Here is a 17,263-nt window from a genome sequence, read left to right on the forward strand (position 1 = left end):
ATTATCCAAACTATTCCACAAAATTGAAACAGATGGAGCCCTACCGAATTCCTTCTACGAAGCCACAATTACTCTTATACCTAAACCACACAAAGACACAACAAAGAAAGAGAACTTCAGACCAATTTCCCTTATGAATATCGACGCAAAAATACTCAATAAAATTCTGGCAAACTGAATTCAAGAGCACATCAAAACAATCATCCACCATGATCAAGTAGGCTTCATCCCAGGCATGCAGGGATGTTTTAATATACGGAAAACCATCAACGTGATCCATTATATAAACAAACTGAAAGAACAGAACCACATGATCATTTCATTAGATGCTGAGAAAGCATTTGACAAAATTCAACACCCCTTCATGATAAAAGTCATGGAAAGAATAGGAATTCAAGGCCCATACCTAAACATAGTAAAAGCCATATACAGCAAACCAGTTGCTAACAGTAAACTAAATGGCGAGAAACTTGAAGCAATCCCACTAAAATCAGGGACTAGACAAGGCTGCCCACTCTCTCCCTACTTATTCAATATAGTTCTTGAAGTTCTAGCCAGAGCAATCAGACAACAAAAGGAGATCAAAGGGATACAGATCGGAAAAGAAGAGGTCAAAATATCACTATTTGCAGATGACATGATAGTATATTTAAGTGATCCCAAAAGTTCCACCAGAGAACTACTAAAGCTGATAAACAACTTCAGCAAAGTGGCTGGGTATAAAATTAACTCAAATAAATCAGTTGCCTTCCTCTATACAAAAGAGAAACAAGCCGAGAAAGAAATTAGGGAAACGACACCCTTCATAATAGACCCAAATAATATAAAGTACCTCGGTGTGACTTTAACCAAGCAAGTAAAAGATCTGTACAATAAGAACTTCAAGACACTGAGGAAAGAAATTGAAGAAGACCTCAGAAGATGGAAAGATCTCCCATGCTCATGGATTGGCAGGATTAATATAGTAAAAATGGCCATTTTACCAAAAGCAATCTACAGATTCAATGCAATCCCCATCAAAATACCAATCCAATTCTTCAAAGAGTTAGACAGAACAATTTGCAAATTCATCTGGAATAACAAAAAACCCAGGATAGCTAAAGCTATCCTCAACAATAAAAGGACTTCAGGGGGAATCACTATCCCTGAACTCAAGCAGTATTACAGAGCAATAGTGATAAAAACTGCATGGTATTGGTACAGAGACAGACAGATAGACCAATGGAATAGAATTGAAGACCCAGAAATGAACCCACACACCTATGGTCACTTGATTTTTGACAAAGGAGCCAAAACCATCCAATGGAAAAAAGATAGCATTTTCAGCAAATGGTGCTGGTTCAACTGGAGGTCACCATGTATAAGAATGCAGATCGATCCATGCTTATCACCCTGTACAAAGCTTAAGTCCAAGTGGATCAAGGACCTCCACATCAAACCAGACACACTCAAACTAATAGAAGAAAAACTAGGGAAACATCTGGAACACATGGGCACTGGAAAAAATTTCCTGAACAAAACACCAATGGCTTATGCTCTACGATCAAAAATCGACAAATGGGATCTCATAAAACTGCAAAGCTTCTGTAAGGCAAAGGACACTGTGGTTAGGACAAAACGGCAACCAACAGATTGGGAAAAGATCTTTACCAATCCTACAACAGATAGAGGCCTTATATCCAAAATATACAAAGAACTCAAGAAGTTAGACCACAGGGAAACAAATAACCCTATTAAAAATGGGGTTCAGAGCTAAACAAAGAATTCACAGCTGAGGAATGCCGAATGGCTGAGAAACACCTAAAGAAATGTTCAACATCTTTAGTCATAAGGGAAATGCAAATCAAAACAACCCTGAGATTTCACCTCACACCAGTGCGATTGGCTAAGATCAAAAACTCAGGTGACAGCAGATGCTGGCGAGGATGTGGAGAAAGAGGAACACTCCTCCATTGTTGGTGGGATTGCAGACTGGTAAAACCATTCTGGAAATCAGTCTGGAGGTTCCTCAGAAAATTGGACATTGAACTGCCTGAGGATCCAGCTATACCTCTCTTGGGCATATACCCAAAAGATGCCTCAACATATAAAAGAGACACGTGCTCCACTATGTTCATCGCAGCCTTATTTATAATAGCCAGAAGCTGGAAAGAACCCAGATGCCCTTCAACAGAGGAATGGATACAGAAAATGTGGTACATCTACACAATGGAATATTACTCAGCTATCAAAAACAACGACTTTATGAAATTCGTAGGCAAATGGCTGGAACTGGAAAATATCATCCTGAGTGAGCTAACCCAATCACAGAAAGACATACATGGTATGCACTCATTGATAAGTGGCTATTAGCCCAAATGCTTGAATTACACTAGATCCCTAGAACAAACGAAACTCAAGACGGATGATCAAAATGTGAATGCTTCACTCCTTCTTTAAATGAGGAAAAAGAATACCCTTGGCAGGGAAGGGAGAGGCAAAGATTAAAACAGAGACTTAAGGAACACCCATTCAGAGCCTGCCCCACATGTGGCCCATACATATACAGCCACCCAATTAGACAAGATGGATGAAGCAAAGAAGTGCAGACCGACAGGAGCCGGATGTAGATTGCTCCTGAGAGACACAGCCAGAATACAGCAAATACAGAGGCGAATACCAGCAGCAAACCACTGAACTGAGAATAGGACCCCCGTTGAAGGAATCAGAGAAAGAACTGGAAGAGCTTGAAGGGGCTCGAGACCCCATATGTACAACAATGCCAAGCAACCAGAGCTTCCAGGGACTAAGCCACTACCTAAAGACTATACATGGACTGACCCCGGACTCTGACCCCATAGGTAGCAATGAATATCCTAGTAAGAGCACCAGTGGAAGGGGAAGCCCTGGGTCCTGCTAAGACTGAACCCCCAGTGAACTAGTCTATGGGGGCGGGCGGCAATGGGGGGAGGGTTGGGAGGGGAACACCCATAAGGAAGGGGAGGGGGGAGGGGGATGTTTGCCCGGAAACCGGGAAAGGGAATAACACTCGAAATGTATATAAGAAATACTCAAGTTAATAAAAAAAATGGAAATCAGTCCACCATGCCCCACAGTTTCTGTTGGGTTCCTATGCATCTTAGAGGAAGGACAGTTTCTCTTTCTACTAACATGGGAAACATGTTTGTTAGTGTAACACAGTAAGAACGTCAGAGTAGTTGGCAGTAGGGATGCCTACACTTCTATTTAGAGAAGGTATTACAATTCTGAGGGAAAAAAAAAACTTGAGTCATTATGATCGAGATTTTCCTCACAGTTTTGCTTGGGGCTAACCCTATTCCAGAAAGAAATTACACCATTAATATATTACATGGCTGGTTTTTAGGTTAGTATTCTCTACATGTCAGCCAACTATTGCAACAACTTCTAAAAGACTTTTTGCATATGTTTATGGCATTTTAATAGTTCATACTTTAAGTCAACAATTAGGTAAGTATAAACGTACTTCAACATGCAAACTTTATAGCATTCCTCTAGAGAATAAATCAGTACATGTTGTATAATGGAAGAGAAACAAAACACAAGGAAAAGCACATTTCTGAATATAGGAGAAGCCATTTTGCCTAACAGTGACTCTGAGACTCAGGAAAGACTTCTGCTCTTTCTTTGGTAAGAAAGTGATTATACATTGCTGGATAAATGTTACTGATATTTAAGTAGCAAGTACAAGCTTCCCTTTGACACACTCGTAATATCAGAAAAGACTTGGAATTATCCAAAAAGTATTGACTTTCTTATACAGTGATACAATGCTATTCAATGGTGTCTCCTATATCAGTAAAAAATCTTTTTCCAAACCGTGGTAAATCTGGTATGGATATATAACTTTAGGTTCCAATACATTTCTCCCTTTTGTTTTTTACTCAATGTAAAAAAATCCATCAATGAGCTTGACTGCATAATTGTAAAGCATTTGCTGGGAAATAATGTTCTATACACCTTGAAGAGCAAACCATAGATGATCTTAAAGCAAGAGTTCCTGTTACTTCAAGCAGCCACCAAATTCACTGAGAATGAAGCCTAGGACATTTCTGTCACAGATGAAGGAAATTGGGGTGAGGTGGGGTACTTTGAATCAGGCCAGCAGTGCCCTGCTCAAGAACAGGATAACCTCCTTGCAGGGCTAAATGATCTCTAGGACTTGCTCTTCTGTTTCCTGACCAAGAGATCACACTCTTTTCTCAGAGAAAAGAAACCCCAAACCTGAAACCAGTGAAAGGTAGTTTAGGGAAAGGCCTCTGAGACTTACCTCCTGTTAGCATAAGGGCGCATTTGCACATACAGTTGTCGTTATCAGCGTCCTTTGTGCTGAAATCAGCACCATGTAAGATCAAGCTGCTCTGTTTGCCTGCTGTCCCCGTGTGACCCTTTAAATATAACCTGCAGTAAAACAGAAAGTACGATCATCCACTTGACAGAGCATGACCTAGAAGATAATTTGTTGCGTGTTTAACTTCTTTTTGTCCTCCTGTCCTTTGAACTCAACCCTTCCAACAAATCACTTTATGAACCAAAAGTCAATAGATAAAAGAAGGAAAGAAGGAAGGAGTTAGAGAGGTAAAGAGGGGGGGTGAGAGGGATGGAGAATACAACCATGAGGCATAGGCTCCAATTCTGAATGGGTGCAATTCCCTGTGGCTGCAGCTTAGTGGCTGCTGTTCTTGTTTGCTATGCATAAAGGAACCCACGTGGCTCACGGCTAGTGCAGGACTCACAAACAGAAATGGAATTTATTCTTATAGTTACTTGTTACCAAACATAAATCTCCATGAGCATATCAGTACAGCAGAGCATTTCATTAATATCCCATACTAAATACTTTTACTATTAACACAACCACTATACCAAGTCTTACCGACAGAGGCTTCTTTTGGTTCATGTCATAGAAAGGTGAAGGTCACCCCACAGCACTCAGAGCACTTCACGTTTGCTGAGCACACACTCTATGTCTCCCTTTCTACGGCTCCTTAGACCTTTTAACCCAGGTCACATGCACTACTTCTAAGTCTGAAAGATTTGTTTCTACTGCCTTTAGAAAAACTGTGTTCAAATTCCAGCAGCTGTTTGATCTTTAAAACAATACTATTTAAAGAGCCCAGCCTGCTGTCTACAAACATTTCTTTCTAATGGTGTGTGTGCAGCAAACCAGTAGGACCTTTGAGTAAAGGCCTGCTCAACAGCAAAACAAATCGGGCTGTTAATGACAATTTAATATTATTACAGAGATGCAGACTGTCTATGGATTACATCCGGGAATCATGGGACTTCAGAGAAGTCGTCTAGTGTAGCTTCTTGTCTGTTGGCTATCCTTTTCTGTCCTCTTTCATTTTCTGGGCCATGGGAGCTTGCCCAGGTGCTTCTCTTGCTTTTAGGAGCTCTGAGCATCTACAGTGCAGTCATGAACATCAGCAGTTTGGTACTCTCTATCAATGTGGATTCTCATTTGCATCATCTAGCAATGTTTCTTTGAATCATACCTACATAAGATCAATGGCGACTAATCTCTACATGAATGTGAGTCTCCTAGGATCTCGACCAGCTCTAGGAAGATATGAAACATCAGTAATAAAGGTAAAATAAAGTTGGGAGATGTGTAAAGACATGTAACTGGTTTTCCACATAGATATATGAAAAATGTAATGTTTTATCTTTATTTTGTGATCTTTAATAATTTTTTGTTTTAGGAAATAATAGTATTGTTTTGTGTTTGAAGGTTTTTTTCCTTCAGATTTTTAGGCCCAGAGTAAAGTGTACAATTAAACCCCATTTAGTTTGCATGGAGTCAGTCACTAACAGAATTTCAAATTCAGAGCAGCACAAAAATTTTCTAACCCTGACCTGCTAATACTGAATCACATATAAGTTGTTATTTTCAAACTCTGAGTGGGAGAATAAATATCCCACAAGCTAATGCAGATAATAAATGTAAACCTATTCTTGATAGTGTGATTTTTAAGTCTTTTTACCTTTACAATATAAGATATTATCTACTTTAGTTCTATTTTAATATCTGAATACATACTTATTAAAAATATCAAACAATAGCAAGTCAAAACCACTGTCCCCTTCTCTCACCTTGAAAAGATTTACCTTTATTTTTATTTTTTATTTCATAGCACGAGTGTTTTGCTTGCATGTCTCTCTATGTACCTCATTTGTGTCTGGTGCATTAGGAGGTCAGCAGAGGGCATCAGTCCTCTATAAATGGAATTACAGATAGTTCTGTACCCTCATATGGATGCTGGGAATCAAACCCAGGTGTTCTGAACGGAACAGCAAATGCTCTAATTACCAAGCTATCTTTCCAGTCCTTTGTCTCTTTCTTTAGAAGGAATCATTGTTGCCCATTGTGTATCTTTCCAAGTCATTTCTCCTCATGTATGAATAAAAATTGAAACAACATTGCACTTTAAACATTTCTTTACAATGTGAATTTTATATTCTTTTATTACCACTTCCAGGCATCACATCTTGTTCTCCAGCATCACCTGGAAGCTCTGGTATGAATACGCAGTATTTTCCCAGGCATCGCATGTCCTTCTCAGGTATCTCCTGGAAGCTGCGCTATGAATGTGCTGTAATATGTTCAAGACAGCCTTTCTCTCTCTCAGTATTCATGCAGGAATATATGCTTAAGTGGGAATGACATCTGGAACATCGATCCCTGACCTTCCTCTGGGGGAATAGTTAAGGCTTATGTCAGGCCCACTTCCTTTTAATCTTCTGCAGTCCAATTTTGTCTGAGTTTTGCAGTTTTCCAAAATACAAAACAATGTTCAATATATTATGTGCACAGAGTAAAGTAAGAAAGGCTTTATCTCTTTTCCTGTTTGTTCTTCTGTTCTTAGTGATGATTCATTTATATTCTGTTACAGCCAATGGAGATTAAGAAACAAAGTCAAAGTAAAATCATGCTTAAGGTAAATTCTTCAGTGAACTTTTTTTTTAAGATAAAAGGTCTAATAAGATAAACATTTTCTTAAGGTCCTGGTCAATTTACAAATTACTAAAACAAGAAGCGAAGGTCCAATATACACTCCATCGTATAGGTTGGAGTGACTTGAAAAATGAGGTCTGGGGAGATGGGTAAAGTACTTCAAATGAAAATGGCAGGAAGTCCTGAGTTGGCCTGCCCAGCACTCACACAAAACAGGGCATGGCAGTGCTGCTTATCATCAGATAACTGCCCCAGTGAAACGGAAGGAAGAGACAGAGGATCACCAGAAGTGCACTGGTTGTCAACCCTCCTGCTGTAGGCAGGTGATAAGACACTGTCTCATACATCGCGGGATACCTGGAATGACACCCAATGCTATCCTCTGACCTCTATACATGCATACCCATGCTCACACACCTAAAACTCAGAAACACATCATAATACACTCATGTGGGAGACTATATATATGAGACCAGTATCTTAAGTATAATGAACTTTTTCCTTGAACAAGATGAGATTAGTAATGTTCTTGATAGATCTCATGGCCTTAGCGTGTCACACAGGCAGCTCATGAGGTAAGAAGAGATACTTACTTTGGTACTCCTTCTCTTACATTGGAAGTCGGGGGAAATTTTTCATAAAATTAAAATTTTCCCAAAATTATTTAAAGAAATTTACCAATAAGGACAATTATGATTCTTTGTAGCCCTATAGGGATCCCAGAGAAATCCATGTCCAGGAATAGCTCTTTGCCCAGATATTACATATCTTTATTGTAATAGAGTCACAGTTGTTGACCCAAAGTTAAAGACCATAATTGCTACAGGTAAACAAAGGCTGGCCACTCATTATTGCCAAGTATTTTATAATTAGATAGAAAAACTTTGAATTGAGACTAATGAAATCATAGACTGTTCCTTTAAATTCAAATCCTTATGTGTAAATAAGTGCTTCTCCTTATCTATTTAGCTGATAGCTATTGCAAGTGGACCCTCAGCTCACAAAATAAAAGTCAAGACTGTCCTGGCAGTTGACTCTGGTGAAATAGAACTTGAACTGTGAGCCATTAAAAAAATGACTTTTCTTTTCAAATAACTCCATGGAAATCCTAAACGCTTTTTCTTTGTCCAGTCAGAGAAGAAGTGGATGGCAAAATGGATAGTGTGCTATGAGATTAAATTAAAATGTTCTTTCAGAGAAAAACGTTTAAAGGGACAGAAGTAATGAAGCAGGATAAAACTGGGGTAGGGATACTCTACAAAAAAAATGACAGGTGTTCTACAGGAGGCAATAGCATATGACCAAAGACACAGGTGGAAGATTATTATAGCTTCTGACCTTATTTTTTTCTTAATTAAGGAAAAAATGCTTGTTACTACATCATTGTTAGTCACTATAACATCTATCAGCATTTGGTTTTTCCCCCAATTACTATGCGATGGGAAAATAGAGTCCAATGTGTATATATTGAAATTAATCACAGTTCTCCAGCTATCTGTATGAAAAATATAGTACTCCCTTCAGGTATGGAAATTTCACAAGTGGAAGGATGAAGTTATTACATTTCTTAGTGAATGCATAGTAATAATGCACACTATTATGGGGCAACAAGCTTCCAAATGTCTTTCTATACCTCTCCCTCTCCATCTCCTTCTCCCTCTCCGTCTGTCTCTCCTCTCTGTCTGTCTCTGTCCTTCTGTCTCTGTCTCTCTCTCACTCTCTCCCTCTCCCTCCTCTTCTCTTCTCTTCTCTCTCTCTCTCTCTCTCTCTCTCTCTCTCTGCAACCACATGCACTTGAGCATCAGAGGGAACCTCGGTGAAGTCCCTTCTCTTTATTAGGCAGATCCTGAAGATAGAGCTCAAGTTTTCAGTCTTGGTAGCAAGCACCCTGACCCACTAAGCTTCCTTGCTCACCTCACACTCTCCCTTTGGATGGTATCCCAGTCCCATAAACATAGTTTCTCACTAATTTCATCTGCTAAAGAGATTTCCATTTTCACTCTCTTTTTAGGCTGCCAAGAGTCTTTTTCATCATTAAGGCAGATTGAGTTATATGTATGACAAATCTATGCCTGGCCTTGAATCTTAAACAATAGGCAGTGTGAGGTACCAAACTTAAGGTCTTTGGTACTCACAAGCAGAGCACATTTTTACCTTTGATTCTACGTCTCTCCCTGTCACCATTTGAAAGTACTTTGTCTTTTTCATAGCTTCTTGAAGAAATTGTGAATGAGACCACTCCACCCTGTAATTTTTTAGAGCCTGGTAGCAGGGACTCAATCGGAGTTTCTCATGAGAGCCATGACTGTGCCAGTGCAGCACTGGACTGTTTCTGACTTAACTATCTTTCCCAGCCTGTACCACCACTGAAAGAGCAGGGTGTCAACAGCAAGGAAGGCATCACTATCAGAACTGAGTGAGACAAGCAAAATCCTATTTCTTCTAATTATTTACAGAGAGAAAGCTGCGTTTTACTTTAGGACTTCTGGAAAAGGAAAACATTTCCATTCTTAGAGTTGTTTAGATTTTAGAATTTCAAATCCTCCCATAAGCATCTCTTTGCTGGCTTTCAAATTTATGACTTTTCTTTAGTAATTATTAGTGTGTGTGTGTGTGTGTGTGTGTGTATGTGTGTGTGTCTGTATATTCCTAAATATATAAATATAACCTGGTCGGTCTGTATAATGTTACTTGTACATGTAGGTTTTCAAAGCTGCCCATTTAGTAGTGTATACCAATTGGTGTGCTCTCCCCTTGATAAGACTGTTTTTCTCTCCTCTCAGCATTGCTAAGGTGCCTGTACTTCTGTGTGGTGTTGACTCTTGGTGGGCTTTTCCCCATCCAAGTTACTATGGTTATTGGTATCCTACTTGTCTAGGAAATGTTCACTAAGTGATACTGGTGAGATTTCATGGGTGTAGCTTCCAACATCCCTAGGAGACAAAAACCTAACAGAAAACTCTGTCCCTTTAGCTCTTACAATCTTCCCAGGCCCTCTTTCTCAAAGATCCCTGAACAGTAGAATTGTAATGTAGATATATCAGTTGCAAGTGGACTTCACTTGTCTATAATTTCATTGGTTATAATTTTCTGAGATTTTTCTACTGCAAAAAAATAAATGACCTTTACCAGAATTGAGTAATGTACTTCTCTGTGGATATGTGAACCAATGCCAGCTATATGTCTGATAGAGGGTTAATATCTAAAACATTTTTTTGAAAAGTCAAACCACAAATAACCTACTCAAAAGCAGATCTGTTATTTGAACAGAAAATTCTCAATAGAAAGAAAAGATCATTTAGAAATATTGCAAAAATGTTTATCATTCCTAAAAATTAAGGAAATTCAAAACAACTTTGAGATTTCATTTTATTCCAGTTAGAATGGTAAATATCAACAAAACAGCTGAAAACAAATTCTAGAAGAGAAGTAAGGTGAAAGAACCCTCATTCACTGTTGATAGGAATTTAAATTGATAGAGCCACTATGGAAATCAGTATGGAAAATCCTCAAAAAGAAAATTACCATATGAGCAAGTCATACTACCCCTGGGCGTATGCCTAGAGAAATGAAAATGTTGCATACATGAGCTATGAAATACTATTCCACTGAAAAAAATAAGCTGAAATCATGAACTATGTAGTTAAATGGATGGAACTAGAAAAGAACATATTGAGTGAAGTAACCCAGACCCAGAAAGACAAACCACATATTCTCTTAGCTGACCTGTCTCGCTCCAAATCTTTAGATGTGAGTAAATGACCCGGGGTGATTCCAGAAACCAGGCATGTAAAAAGGTACCATTTCAGTAATAACAGGTGGTAGAGCCACAGAAGACATTAACACAGCATGTGAATTCTGAAGGAACGAGTGTGAAAAAGAATTGGGATCTCATTAGGGAAAGAGAATGAAAATAAATATAGAGGAAAAAGAGAGGAGGGTAAAATAGTAGTAAGGGTGTCTGAAAAGTCACTAGGAATCAAATTATTTACTTAAAGCACTTATAACACACACAACTTTGATATATAAATTCACAAATATAATCTAAATAAAAAATTTCCATCTGGGCTTACCATGTACCCTCAAAGGCCCAAAGGGTATCTAACAAACATCCCAATGCCAGGTGTGAGAAGCCCTATTTTAAGCTTTTGGTCAAGATAGTGCAAAAGAACTACTAATTTATTCATATAGGCTATTTGCCATTGGTTGTCCCCGTACCACCAGTGGAGATTTAAGACGAGTCCCTATTGCTGAGGACAACATACACTTTAGATACAGGACCCAGAGACATCTGAGCTAGAACAGACCTAAAAGTCTCTTCCCCGAGGACTTTTATGGTGCCAGAAGTTGCCATGCAAGCTGCCAAAGGTAGGAAGCAATCAAGAATCCTAAACAGCTATAATGCAAATGAACTACAATGACCAACATGACATGATCACCCAAGTGAACATGGGTGCCATGTGTACTTTGTGGTAACCAACAATTCTCTACTTGGACATAGGACATCCTGAACAAGAGTTAAATAAAAACTGACACTGGAAACAGCCAAATACTCAGAACCAACAAACTCATGGGTCTTGGAGGAAAGTCTACCATTACCATTTTACTAAACCAGCATGATCCCTAATGATTTTCTATATATGTTCTTATAGCCACAGGCATTTCATCTTTGACAATGTCAAAGTGTCTTGGGGAGTTATTCAAATGATGAACAGTGAATGGCAGAGGTTTATAAATAAAAACAAAAATACAATTTTGCTTTGGAAGATAAGAGGGATGGAGAGGTTTCCTACCAGGCTTGTGGAATTCAAGAATGACTTGTTTTAAGGTTATCTAACATCAAGAAAAGAAAAGAAAGTGTGTAAAAGTCATCTTTTATTTAGAGATGTCAACAGTCAGTATATTCTGTTTCATTTTCTGTATTTGAGGCTAAAATATATTTTCGTAATATAAGAATGTATGTTCATCACAGCTTAAGGGTGACTTTGAATCTTGTATTAATTAGACTTTGCTAATATTGTTAAATCACTTCTAATTACATGAATTTTTACATTATTTCTGTAATGATATCTGCAATGTAACTTTTTATTAATTCATCCGGAATTACTCGAAACTCATCCAATTATACAGCTTATTTAATACATGACCTGAGATTTATTGAAGTACTGCCACCCTCAGCTTTTGCATGGGTGATAAAGATCTCTACTTGTCCTTGCACAGGTCTCTCCCCCCGAGAGAGAGCAGGACCCCTTTTATTCTTTAAACTTTTATTACATAGATCACCTTATCTAAAGGAATATTATTAATAATATACATATCTCATCTGCCTGAGTAGAATGGAAATTTTTTGTTCTTTGTGACCTTTTATGTCTCATACGTATAATGAGCATCCAATAACTATTTATTGAGTCAGTATAAACTAAGAATAGAAATTGTTTGGAGTTTAAATTTTAGGCATCTCAAGCCTATAGCTGTAACACCCTAACTCTAATAACATAATTATCTTTTAGAATTCAAGACCCAGGGGCATTATTTTTCAGAATTTGACGTTTAGCCAATATTAATGACCTAATGGTCTGTTCACATTGTATTGCTTTAGTGAATATAGAATTTGTCTTTGGCTGCCAACAGAAAAAGACTTAAGGAAATAACTCATAAAACACCCCAGTAAATGACTACTTCAGCACAAATGAGAAATGAAAGCATCAAATTTTATGAAGGGACTTATATCACATACAAGTGCCCATTCTATTGGATAATTTCCGTTGGACCCAGGCATTGAATTTTTGCATCTCTTCCAAGAGCTTCATATTCTTTGTTAAGGAACAGAGGGTTTGTTTATTAGTGTTGAATCTTGGGGTAATCATCACTGCTGGAGAAGGCTCCATGATCCTTCTGCAACATTTTGTTACATATTGGTGAAACAGTGTTTTGCCAAAAGGAAAATGATCACTTAATTCTTCCCACAAGTCTATAAGTGCATATATAAGAAGATGTATAAATCAAACTCATTGACTAAATTTCCAGGAGAGCTCTTGTTAGAATGTTGATCATCAATCACAGACCCAAATCTGTAAGTGGAAGCAAACGATCAAAGGAAGATAGGAAAGAAAACAGTGTGTGAGTAGGAAAACTAAAACAACTGATATGTGCAGTTTCACCAATTAAGAGGAATATAAGAGCAATTTATACCAGAGATAAATAAGGATCAAGCATATATAAGTGGTTCAGTACAAAATAAATATAAACTGAAAGAAAACACTGCCAAGAGGAAATAAGTAAATACATGTAAATAAACAAACTATTAGTTTCCAAAGACTGAGAATGTGTCACATAGTACCTCGTTAAACCTGAGTTAACTGAATGAATCTAAGTTAAACAAATAAACCTTGATAGGCCTATGTCCTCTATAAAATTTGTAAACATGGTGAGATGGAGACACAGCCAATTATTGAATGGTTGAGGGCAGAGGTTGGCATTACTGATGGTCTACAAAGTCTAATACTATTTAAAAGAAGAAACAGAACACTAGGTTCAAAGAAGAAACAACTGGGGAATAGATTTTTGGACAGATTACTTAGTTTAAGATCAATGTTATTTTCAAACAGGGAAGCTAAAAAACACAGTCATTTAAATATCTACTCTTTAATCAAGTTCCAATCATTTAAGAACCCTTGGGATTCTTTTATTTTTTTAATAGAGTGTTTTCCTTCTTGAGTCGAGAACCTCCACTTGTTTTATTGTTGTTTGTTTGTTTGCTATTTTTTGTGTGTGTTTCTTGTAAAGGACCCTGGAAACTTTAAAAAGATTCCCATCTCACCTGTCCTCTAATTCTCATGCTTACTTCTAGAAAAGTTTGTCACTATAAATCTTTCCTGAGGAAAGTCAACTATTTTAACAGAGAATTGAGGCACTGAGGAATTACCAGAGTTTTGTTAAGAAGGTGCTTTGTTTTGCAAGACTCAGACACCTTGCATTTTTGACACTAGAAACACTATCACTGCAACTATTTTTATATCATGGCAAAAGTCAATTTTCAGTGATTCATGAAAGGCCATGAAATGTGTGTGTATGATTTCAAAATTGATTATCATTTTTTCTTTGAAAGAAAATACTGACATCAAATATTATTGTCTTGGCTTTCTGTTGTGAAGAGATGAGATTATACCCTATTTTGAATCTAAACACAGATGTACACTCAGATACATATCTTTGTTAGTGCTAAGGAAATATAATTTGATTTTCTAAAGTTTAGAAAAATACAAAACTTACGTGCTCTTAGTTCAAGACAAAAATCATAAACAAAACCAAAAAAATAGCTCTTCCAGTGTACCTTGCCTTTTCTAGTATCACATCAGAAAATTTTAGTGTCAAAATGATGTGGCATAAAATCCCTATAAAACTTATAACAGGTCCTTAAAGTATATTTCAATTCCCCTGAGGTTTTATGTGCCTCACAGAGTGAGCTCTACATGAATGGCTCCCTACCTGGACCTTCTTTTGGTGTTTAAAATCCCATGGTCAATAGCCACGTCAAAAAACCATGGATTTTTCTTTTACCAGAAAATATGTAAGACCATTGTAAAAACTGAGATCCTAAAAGTTTTGTAGTATAAAAATGTCCAAGGGAAAGAGAAATATTCTCATTTCATTATTTCTATTTATGGAGTAGCAAGAAAATTCCTACTCAGCATCTTCTAGACTGAAGACAGAGTGGAGTAATTATGAGGGTAAAAACCATTGGGAGGCATTGTGTGAGGTTTCCTGCAGGGAAAATACTTTCTCTTCTTGTGTTGGATGGAATGTTACAACAGGTCTACAATTAAGAATCCAACGTGGATAAGCAGATTCTTCTGTAGACTGAAACCATCCCTTTGTTTACTTCTCTTCACAATTAGTATAATTCCAAAGCCCTTGGCATGGATTATGGCCTTCTGTTATCTATAGCACAGTGAACCACACTTTGGAGATGGTGGCTGTTCTTTAAATGAGGTGTGTCCTTTCCTACCTCTGAGTTTTGAGAGCATTGTTCATCTTCTTGGAATGCCAAGCTCCCCGCCCCCATGTCACCATCTTTTAAAGTTGCCCCATAAACATGCACTCACATTTCATAAAGCACCAAGGATTTCCTCAAGGAAGCTTTTCTCAATCTTTCTCACCCTCAGCAGAACTAATCTCTTAAGTACTCAACAATTATCTAAATCAATTTCTTAACCAAGGACTTGAATGTGAAACTAAATCACAAATACATGCAAGTGAAATTTTGTGTTTCTTCCTTATTTGGGGGAAGAAAGTCTTTATTTCTTTTTATTTTTCCTATTTTGTTCTTTTGTTTCTGTTTTGTTTTAATAACTGTTCTCTGATTGGATCTCAGGCTGCCTCCCTTGAAGATAACTTATGCCTAATACTGTGGATTTAGCCAGAGGCCCATGGTCAAGGAAGTCATAGGCACTAAGAAGCCATGACCTAGTACTTACAGTTTGCTAAATGGAAATGTTGCCAAAATCCTTACTAAATATTTGTTTTAATCCCTATAGACTAGTGCTGCTCTCAGTATTGAGCTATGAAGCCTCTCTTTGCATCGAACAATTAACGCAGAGATTCATGGCTTCACAAGATGCTGAGAACACGTGCCTGCTATTTGTTCAACAGTAAGTGGAACACCAGTCCATTCCACTAAACCTAATTTCTTTACTTTCTTGCCTCCTATTATCTCTATTACCAACTCTGTCTGCATTCTTCTCTAGAGAATTACTATTCCCCCATTTTATGTTATTTCTGGTTACTCTTGGTGAACCTTCCCAGGTTTCTCAAATGGTCCATGGCCCCTTCCTCATGCCATGTGATTTTTTTTTGTTGCCGTTTGTGCATTATACTGCTTTTAAGGCTATTTCTCCTGCCTTCCAACATGGTGGTACCTCATAATTTATGAGTTTTCATCTCAGGCAAGAAGTATATACTATATATCCCATTCATTAAAATTATTATCTCTGGGTCTAGGAAATCATCACAACATAAGCAAAAGATTAAATCAAACTATGATATCTAATAAGGTGGAGAAATTTTGTAGTCAGGTATGGCAGCACATTCGTGTAATCAAGAACCTGTGATAAGAAGGCTCATATGTTCAAAGCCAGCCTGAAGAACATAACACAATGCTGTCTCAAAAGAGAGGCAAAGGGGGACAGATATGCTTTGTAAATTCAAATACAACTCCGTTTAAAACTTTAATTTGGAAACCTATGTTAGATATTTACGAGAGCCATGGAGTTCTGCAGAAATAACTTTCTTCTTGGTATTTCACAACATCTGCTACTGGTTCCAGTCAGGACCACAGGGCCATGTAGCCTCGAGGATCAGAGAAATGAGAAACATTTCACTCAAAAAAAGTGAAGCAAGTTTTCCAATACCTCCAAATATGCAGGGCTCAAATTGACATGAGCTCAGGAGATTTTTTTCAGCTCACAAGAATTTGTTTTGTAGATTTGGAGTGAATGTCAGCTTTAGCTCCTCACTTTACTCCCAAGGATCTGAGATTTGGAAAAGTGAAGGAAAGTGTCCAAGGTCGACCAGAAAAGAAACTGCAGATCCAAGTCTAGAGTTCATGTCTCTGAGTTCCCAGTGCATTACTTGATATGTTTCAAAGAGACACTTCCCAATAAAGATCCCAACCAAAAATAAGACTTGTGTGAAAAAGATGTGCTTCCTGACCAAGTCATTTCAAATGTTTCTCCCCCAATAATTTGCTCAATATTTTATACTTCTATTCACATAGAACTTTATCAGACAAAGCTAATAATAGCCATCAGTCAGTCAGTTCTGACCTGACAGTACCATTCAAGCCCAAACATTGAGATAACAAAATTAAATATCCACTCATAATAATTATAGATGGCATAAGCAAACTATGATGAGAGGGACATTATAAATTCCTCCATATATAACCTTCAGATTTCAGCAATTCAAGTTTTCTCCTATGGCAAAAGGACTCATTTAGTTTCTGTGATGCTAAATATATATACTTATAATGTTTCTGTGATACTATAATGAGAATAGTACCATAATTACTAATAATGCTCAAACCACAAACACATAACGCAAAAATTAAGTTTATATTTTTAAAAATTCCCCAAGATCTGATGAAACACAGACACACAGACACACACACACAACACACACACACACACACACAAACACACCACTTTTAAAAACACTATCAAAATATGTGATTTTAGTTGTGTTGTGACAATAAAATTAGAACATCTTTAGTTATTTCTTGAAAGTAAT

The 17,263-nt window shown here is 37.5% G+C and overlaps 1 protein-coding gene across 4 annotated transcripts in view; it reads right to left on the reverse strand.

The window, feature by feature from the left end:
• The window catches only part of Angpt1 (angiopoietin 1), a 252,738-nt gene that overhangs the window by 16,407 nt on the left and 219,068 nt on the right, over positions 1–17,263 (reverse strand). For all 4 annotated transcript variants that reach the window (XM_006241609.5, XM_063264352.1, XM_063264351.1 and 1 more), the window contains exon 8: positions 4,289–4,419. In XM_006241609.5, the coding sequence (XP_006241671.1) occupies positions 4,289–4,419 (131 nt within the window). The remainder of the gene's footprint in view (positions 1–4,288; positions 4,420–17,263) is intronic.

Source organism: Rattus norvegicus, chromosome 7 (genome assembly GCF_036323735.1).
Source record: "Rattus norvegicus strain BN/NHsdMcwi chromosome 7, GRCr8, whole genome shotgun sequence".
Lineage (NCBI taxonomy): Eukaryota > Metazoa > Chordata > Mammalia > Rodentia > Muridae > Rattus > Rattus norvegicus.